Source organism: Numida meleagris, chromosome 17 (assembly GCF_002078875.1).
Source record: "Numida meleagris isolate 19003 breed g44 Domestic line chromosome 17, NumMel1.0, whole genome shotgun sequence".
NCBI lineage: Eukaryota > Metazoa > Chordata > Aves > Galliformes > Numididae > Numida > Numida meleagris.
Window position 1 is genome coordinate 10,402,558 of NC_034425.1, and position 8,828 is coordinate 10,411,385.

The 8,828-nt window shown below is 43.5% G+C and overlaps 1 protein-coding gene across 3 annotated transcripts in view; it reads right to left on the reverse strand.

Moving 5' to 3' along the window:
* The window catches only part of GGA3 (golgi associated, gamma adaptin ear containing, ARF binding protein 3), a 22,528-nt gene extending 13,703 nt beyond the window's left edge, over positions 1-8,825 (reverse strand). For 2 of the 3 annotated variants that reach the window (XM_021415285.1, XM_021415287.1), the window contains exons 1-6: positions 8,694-8,825; positions 3,670-3,754; positions 2,897-2,972; positions 2,329-2,427; positions 1,413-1,536; positions 325-428 (exon numbers count right to left, since the gene is read on the reverse strand). In XM_021415285.1, coding sequence (XP_021270960.1) covers positions 325-428; positions 1,413-1,536; positions 2,329-2,427; positions 2,897-2,972; positions 3,670-3,754; positions 8,694-8,733 — 528 coding nt within the window. In that variant the 5' untranslated portion in view covers positions 8,734-8,825. The remainder of the gene's footprint in view (positions 1-324; positions 429-1,412; positions 1,537-2,328; positions 2,428-2,896; positions 2,973-3,669; positions 3,755-8,693) is intronic. The other variant, XM_021415286.1, reaches the window with a different exon arrangement.

Below are 8,828 nucleotides of genomic sequence, written 5' to 3' on the forward strand. Positions count from 1 at the left end.
ACATGCTGTCACATCTCAAGAGACTTGACACTAGACAATTATTCCTCCTGCACATGATTTTTGGTCCTGTTTGTGAAACATTCTCTTTGCCCACTAGAATTACAGCAAGATGGCACTTTAACAATGAATAACTACATAACCATAATACAGACAGGTCTTTGCCTGGATGGACAAAGTAGTTGTGTTCAAACCAATGAATTCTTTGAAAGTACAGAACACTTCCTCAAAAATAGAAGCTGAATTAGTGTACTTTCCTTCCCTATTCTAAACATGCATTAAGTAATTACTTTTTGTTAGCGATTACAACACAAATCTTCACTATACCTTGGATTTCTCCTCATCATCAAACACAGGGTTTTTGGGACGAGGTGGTGGAGAAGGAATCAGGATTTTGTCCACAGGAATCACAGGATCAAACATTACAATCCCTGAAAACAGAAAGGGAACACACAAGGATTTGCAATGCAGTCAGGCCAGGCAGTACACCCTTTTATTCACGTGCTGCCGTCAAAGTGAGCAAGCAGCTAAACTGTCCACTGATGCTACCGCACTATTCCAGCGCAAAACACAGCATCAAACATCAGTGAGCACACTACCTAGAAAAAACAAATAACATTTTCTTTCACAAAGGCCAAAACCCCAGCAACTGTTTTGCCATCTCCATACTGTTCTAAGCCAGTATAATCAATAGTTCTCTGCTATTTGTCTTTTCCTCCTTCACATCAGCTGTTGAGCTGCTTTACAAAGTCCCAGACAATCTAGCTTTGTGCAGACTCAAAGGCATGACATTTGTTTCTGTAATTGAGCTGAGCTGAGCAGAAACAGAGACAGCATTGCAAGCTGGAGTGATGAGCAGACTCCCAACCAAGAGTGGTGAAAGAGCCAAGCTTTCTGCTTGTCCCACTGCCAAACCTCTAGATTTGCGCTCTACTCCCAGAAGTTTTCCTAGAACTATTTTATCATTTTTTTGAAGCCACATGCTCCTCAATTAAGCTTCTTCCACTATGCCTACACAATAAATTTGTATCAGTTTAAAGGTACGATTGTAAAGTGATTTGGTTAAAAGAACACAGAAAGCTACAGGAATGATCTTATTTCACTTCAAACTGGCCTTAAATCATTTAAAGACTAGTTCTAGGACAGAGGTGGGAGGAAGGGCATGGAAAGCCCTACAAATCCAAACAAAAGCATTTGCGAGGTGTTGCACTAATCTAGGTGAAAATTAAGTAAAAATAAAAAGGCCAACCCAGTCCCCAAAGTCAGTGAGTAGCTCTCTCAATGTTTCAGGGGATTCTTCCCTTGTTCCGTGTCCTCTCAGTCTGCTAATATCATTAAAAATTTTTATGTTTTGTGCCACTCCTGCTTACAAGCACAGGCTAGAAAAATGCATGAATGAGCAGCTGACTTCCTACCCTGTCGCTTCAGCATGTAGTAGGCATCTTTGATTTTGTATTCTTCTGGCAACGCCACTGTCCAGCTATACAGCAGTTCAATGACTTTGGTCTTCACTTTCTCTGAGACTCGATCTCCTAGGTACTAAGAGTGAGAAAAAGATAGAGACTCTCCACATTCTTAGTTTCTTTTTAAGAAGAAAGCCCAAACCCAGAGAACAGGAGGAGTACAGTGATACACACTGAAGTGTATAACCCAAGACCTAAGGCACCATACTAGAAGGAAAAAAATGTTATTCTAATTTTTCTGAAGTAACAGTGAACAAAGTCTTTGTGATTATCTTCAGCAAAAGAAAGAACAGATATTCTGTTAGTTTCAAAATTTTGCTATTTAAAAATTATTCCAATACAGACACTGCACCTTCCCCACTGTCTTAATGGGAGAGAATTTTGTAGTACTTCACTGTATTAACTATGTCTCGGGGTGCCTCCATCTATTTTTTGCCACATTAAACCGATAGTGGATACTGAAGGATTGCCCTGGCACTCTTTACGACAAATTGGCAGCAAAGTGAATTACAGCTCTGTGGTTGATGCCAAATCTCATGCTCTAACTCCTGGATCACATCTCCACTCCACTGATGTTGAGGTGATCTCCCCTCCCCCAGAAATACAAAATTAAAAAAAGAAAACAAGGAAAAATCACCAAACAGTTGATGGCTCAATGCTTCATGTAACACAAGGGCTTTTAAATAAGCACAGCTTACTGAGAAAAACAGTAAGAAGAGCACAGAGAAACATCAGAAAGATTAGCTAACAAATGCTCGTTGAATATACACTAATGAATGTAATGAGGTGGACAGGAACATTTTGGATGTTGCCTGCTGCTCATGAAGGCCAGATAAAATAAATGCAGCAGCAAGGCTCAGGGACTAACCTTTGGAGACACAACTTTTATTAATTCATTCAAAAAGCGAAACTTTCCTACTTCATTATGAAATCTTCTCCCACAATTCTTCATACAAGCTTCCAGCACCTGCATTCAAGTAACAGAAACAAGAGCTGAAGTGAACACCAAAACCGTACAATAACAGCATAGATGTGTTCTGCTCATAGGGGAGTTGAAGGACTCCAGTCAGGGTTACAGGCATGAACTGTTTAGGTGACACACCAAGATGGGCTGCAGCAACTCTCCCACTCCCAGCAATGTATTTATGAGTCAATTACCTCCCTATTAGAGTTCACAACAAGAAACACAAGGCTTACCTCAGAATAACAAATGAAAGCAGCTGAAACTAACAAAGACTTCTCGGTTGCTACTGAATAATCTGGACACTTCCGTTTGGCAAGCACCCTCCCTCCCAGCAGAGGAGAAGCAGGGAATCCAGCCCCAGAATTAGCCCCAGCTAGACCCACTAACACACACTGTGCTCCTCTTATACTCCGCGTGGAAGATGCCAAATGACATGTGACTGGATTGGAGAGAGGTGGCGAGGACTACCTACTGTCAAGGCTTGGACTGCCTCCCATTCCTGTGGCGACTGGATCTTATGAGCCAGAAGTCTCACAGCTATCTGCGGCCTGAAACAAGGCAGATGCTCATTAAAAACAAAGCAGGCAAACACAGCAAGGGATTTTCAGGCTTTCACAAATTCTGCTGTTTAAATGAGAGGTTTTTCACATGATTAAAATAAACGTCATTTAGTACTTTTAGGCTAACAAAAAAATCTTCAGGGCATCTCTGTAAGCCTGGTTGTTTGCACGTATAAAAGGAAGTAGGGCTGGTAGTATGAAAGCAATTCCAGATTCCTCCCTGGGATGGGCCAAACAACACCCAGTTCCGTGCCCAAGCCCAGGACATCACACCATTACTCATGCATTAATTTCCTTCCTTAGCTCACAGGAATGTTGTGAGCCAGAAGGTTTCCTTAGTTAAGCCCTGTACAGATTTCAAAGATGTGAAGCTCTAAGAGTTATAACCCCATTTTACAGACTGCAAACCAGGATGAGTTTGGCTGGATGAGAACCCTGCAGCAGCAGAGGGTGACAAGAGGCAGATTCAGGATTCATATTTGCCTTGTGCTCAGTGTGCATGTAAACCATGCTGCCCTTCATATAAGAAAAAGCAAACTTTGCAGCACTTCGTTTCTTTTGTTGCCAATCTTCTTTGCAATATCAGTATATATAGGAAGGCCAATATGAAACTCTGATGATCAAATGACACATTCTAAATTGTGCATGTTTAATTACTAAATCTAAAGAGGTTCAGGACACCCACCCTTCAAGCTCTTTGTTGATCTGGTCACAGAATCCAATGATGTATTCCCAGTCTTCTTGCCTGTTAGACGGGTTAGTGGCTTTATCTTTGGCAAGGAAAAGAGAAGATGTTACCACTCAAGCAAAAAGAAACAGCAATAAAAGGTCATGCACTTCTTAGCAAAAAGCCTTTGAAATCCATTACCAACTATAAAACGAAGAAAGGAAGTTCATATATGCTACACCTGTTCAGGGGAAAGGATATATTCAAGCTGAGGCATCCAAATATTCATGGAGAATCACAGATTTCCAAGCAAACAGATGTCAAACATAAAATACTTCAAAACAAGCAATTTCCATACTGTAAATGAGAGTATAAGAGAAAGTATTTGAGCTCACACAATTTCCCTCTGCCTGAAATATTATTTGGTTATAACATTAAACTCTTCAGAAGCTAAACCCTTGGATTTTTTAAATGGGAAATTATTTTTTATTCCCTGGGAGTTTTGTAGCAGTAAAAGCTGGAAGATCAGATGTTTAATATCAGTCATTTAGCATGGACATTTGCTTTCAGAGCATCAGGTGATCTGTTAGATGCCTCAGCGTTTCTCCTGGGAACAATGAATTGAAATTTATTATTATACATTGAGTTGTTCTTGCAAGTAATAAACACCACAACCTGTACCTGATTGAGAATTCAAATCCTGGACACCCACAGAGATGCTGCGCTGTGTGACATGCCCCTGACAGATCCTCCCTCAAAGACCAGGATCTCTATCGCACTGGCCTCAGAAACCTGAGGCTATCAGCACGTCTTTTTGTTATGTAAGCATCCTCTCCGTGAGTTTTACTTGGCTCCAATGAACCAATGAATTTACAGCAGACAAGATTCCTGCATTAATCTAATCTTCCAGATGAGATTACTAGACACAATGATTTTTCTTTCTTTTAAGAAAAACAGTGTACTGCACTGCCTAACGACTGGTGTTTAAGAAGCACTTCTCAAAATTTGAATACAATGGAAATAGATACAGAAGAGAATGCATTGCTTGGCCAAGTAGTATTGAGCACAGGATGAAGTACAGGCAATTGCTTGAAACTTATGTGGCACTTAAACCTTATTACCACACTCACAGCTGCTGACCACCCTGGAAGCATCACGAAAACACAGCCTTACAACAATCTGAAATATTTTCATGCAAGTCAGATAGCACTGTGCTCCAAAGTAGTTCTGCCGCTCTGCAGGCCAAGATGAAAGAAGCGTGGCTCTTGGCTGCAGCTAAAGGAATTTATTTAATAAATACAGGAAGAGCACAAACAAGCAAATGAAGTCTTTTTGTCAGTTGCGCATCCAGAAATACAGAGAGTCATCTGGAAAAAAATATGAAAAGCAACATAACCTTGTCAAGCATTAATTTTAGAGTTGTTCCAAACATCTCCAACGATTTCTTGGAACGATCCCTCATTATTTTGCACACTTAAATTGGATTCAGATTCCTTTTATTTTTTGCACATAATGACAGTAAATTCCCAGGAGAGAGGCATTAGTGGAGGGAGACTATGTTCCACACAAAGCAACTCCTGATTTCTAATGCTCATAAAATCTCCATGTGTAACTAGTTCATAAAAGTTGATCTTCTTGATCAGCAGCTTTGCCCTGGCTCTGAGGATCAATGTGTTCTCACACTGACAGCACACCAGTGTGTACAGCTACCTTAACTGATGTGCTCATCAATCTCAGTACAAGCCACACTAACACAATCACAGAATCACCAAGGTTGGAAAAGTCTTCCAAGATCATTCAGTCCAACTGTCCACCTACCACCAATATTTCCCTCTAAACCATGTCCCTCAGTACAACATCTAAATGTTTCTTGAACAGCTCCAGGGACAGTGACTCCCCCACTCCCTGGGCAGCCCATCCCAGCACCTGAGCACTCCCTCGGAGCAGAACTATTTCCTAACGGCCAACTTGAACCACCCCTGGCACAACCTGAGGCCGTTCCCTCTCATCCTATCGCTCTTACGTGGGGGAAGAGGCCAACTCCCACCACACCACAACCTCCCTGCAGGTAGTTGTAGAGAACCATAAGGTCACCCCTGAGCATCCTCTTCTCTAGACTGAACAGTCCCAGCTCCCTCAGCTTCCCTTCACCAGAGTTCTGTTCCAGACCCTTCTCAGGTCTGCTGCACTCCTCCGAACATGCTCCAGGGCCTCAATGCCTTTCTTGTAGTGAGAGGCCCAAAACCGAGCACAGTACTCGAGGTCCGACCTCACCAGGGCTGAGAGCATCTCAGGCAAGCCAGTTTTCCTTGTTTACCCTTTTCAGCACATTCCCACATGAAGCTGCATCAAGTCAATGAAGAAATAATCTAAAATTCTCTATTTTTATGCAGAAAACTTAAAATGTAGGTGGGAAGCTCCTCTGCACTGCCTTATAAATGAAGTTCAACCCTTCCACTAAAGGATTGGTTCCAGAAGAAAGAGCTTGGTGCTCTGGAATATCTTGGCATCTCTGCTGAAATTGCCAAGAAACACCAGTTTCTGCCCCAACTCTGTCCTGACACCATCTCTGCCCTTGCTTTTAGACAACACTTTACTTAGGACATGTAAAGTTGCTTCATACTTGACCTAAGCATCAGAGCCATTCAGCACCCATTTGTTCTGCTAAGTCTTGAAATGCTAATGAGTAAACATTTAGATGCATCATTAGATGTGAAACAAAGGCCCCTATTTTCTACATAGAGCAACAACTTCAGAATGCAGAGAACCCCGGAATATTAATCCACTGGTAATGAACACTTGTATTTTCCTGCATTTATTTCTCTATAGAGTTGAGACAAAAGCCATCCTGTGAAGCGCTTCCCCAGCTCAGGCTCCGCACATGAATGGGGAATATTCTGTCCAAGCCTATCGTAGTCCTCCATTCAGATTCTGTCTGTATCCCATGGAGATGCAGCTGAATGCTGGCCCATGGCAATACAAGAAGAAAAAAAGAAAAGAAAAATAAAAAAAGAAATAAAGAAAATTGGAATATGTTGTCCATTTGCATCTATTACATACCTGCATATTGCCTAAGCCTGACATGAATGTGATACAATAAGCTTCCTTTTGGAAGCAACACTCAAGTCTGCTTGATTGCTGCCTTTTGGGCAGCACTCAAGTCAAAGGATCCAGCTGTGCTCGTACAACCAATGCAATTTTCTAACCTCCTCTTTTATTTCAACTAAGAGCAAAGGAAGAGGCTGCAGGTGGGAAGAGAACAGGAAGGATCACCTTCACTCACCCCAGCTGCCTGAAGTGAGACAGAAGATGAAGATGCTAGATCATCACAGGCTGAAGTGCAGCTCTAGCTGAATTTGGCATCTTCCTGTAACTGGGAAGCTCGCTGTGCTGCCAAGCATCTCCTGCCCTTCCCTTTTATTAAGGGCACAGCAGGTGCACACACCTCTCAAGGTTAGCGTTACACACAGTACATCTTATTGATAGTTGCAAGAAAAATAACCTCAGAAGGTCTGGTGAGAGCACTCAGACGCACAGACTCTGCACTCTGCCTTCCCTGTCTCCATGGTTGCTCCAGTAATTTATGTACAAGTGATCCGTGCTTCCCCAACATGGGAGGAGTTGCGCAATCATACCAGCACAAATCACTGTAGCAGTGACCAGGCATAAATGTTTCATCTTAAATGAGAGAGCAATGCTCAACCCTTGAAAAATGTGCACAGCTCTGCAATAAGGCTTACTGCAACAGAACCAGGCAATACTGCTTGCAGCGAGGAAGTGCTTTGTAATGCTGCTCTTCAGCGTGTGCTCCAGTGACAGAGCTTCACTGACCATGCAAGCAGGATGTTTTCTCTCTCAACCTCCTTGAAAACAAAAACAAAGCAGCCAGGGACCTTTCCGGGCTGCACAACCTAAAATATCCTTCCTACTATAGATATTTTCATACACATGCTGAATATGGTGAGTCAGTCCTGCTCAGAGGAAGATTAAACGGAAGGGATGTGGGCGTTTCTTCATGTGTCTCACTGGCTACAATTAAAAAGAGAGATACTGACGAACTGTGGGAGTTCAGAGCAGGAGCAGAACAATGAGGGGACAGAAGGGATTGATCTAAAACGAGAAGCGAGAGCTGAAAACATCCTGTAGCCAATAACTCCTGTAAATGATGAAGATACCATGTACTGATTTAAATTTCATATAAACGAATCAAGAAGGAACAAGAATTATTTGATCTTAACAGAACCATGGCTCAAAAAGCACATATAAAAGGATTTTATATCCTTTTATATATAAAAGGATATAATATCCTTTTATATATATATAAAAGGATTTTATATCCTGAAGTATTTAGGGGAAACATAGAACCATTAAGATTGGAAAAGACTGCTAAGATCACCGAGTCCAACCACTGATCCATTTCCACCACGCCCACTGACCATGCCCCATGGCAGTGACAGCCTTCTGCTATCTGCATAGCTCCCAACCAGCGAGGAACTTTGCTCACCCCGTTCTGACACGGGAGACGGCACCAACAAAGGACTGACACCTGAGGGAACAAACTGCAGCTCTGCAGGGCTGCCCACCAGGTACAGCAGCGGAAGTCCCTGTGCCGGGAATATCTGCAAAACAATTCCTGACCCGACTGACCCACACAGGGCCCTGGAATCACATAGCTCTAGACTGTTACAAAATATTTTTGCCTAACAACGGATTTTTAAATATTGCAGCCTGCAGCCTTCCAATGGACATCCACAACTCCTCCCTCCCTCTCTCCCCCCGCAGTGCTGTCAGGCACGGAGCACAGCCTGTCTGCTCAGAAACACGGCTGTACAGCGCAGGAACACAATTTACGTAGGAAGCCTCACAGCCTGGTCTCTCAGGTGCACCAGCCTGACAGAGACCCGGGCCGGGGGAGAGCGGAGAGCAGGGAAAGACGGCGACAGAGCTCCGCGGTAAAGTCACCAGGAGCGGGTGGGGATGGGGCTGAGAGGGAGAGGGCAGAGGGAAGAGGGGCTGGAGGGGCTCGGGCCCGCGCTACTCACTCAGCCACGACTCCAAGCTCTCCCCTTCCGCCTCCGCCATGATGCCGCTCGGGCGCAGGCCCCGCCCCACCTGCGCGAGAGCCGAGCGGGCGCGCCGCCCTCGGCCTGCTTCTGCGTCGCGAGGGATTTGGCGCC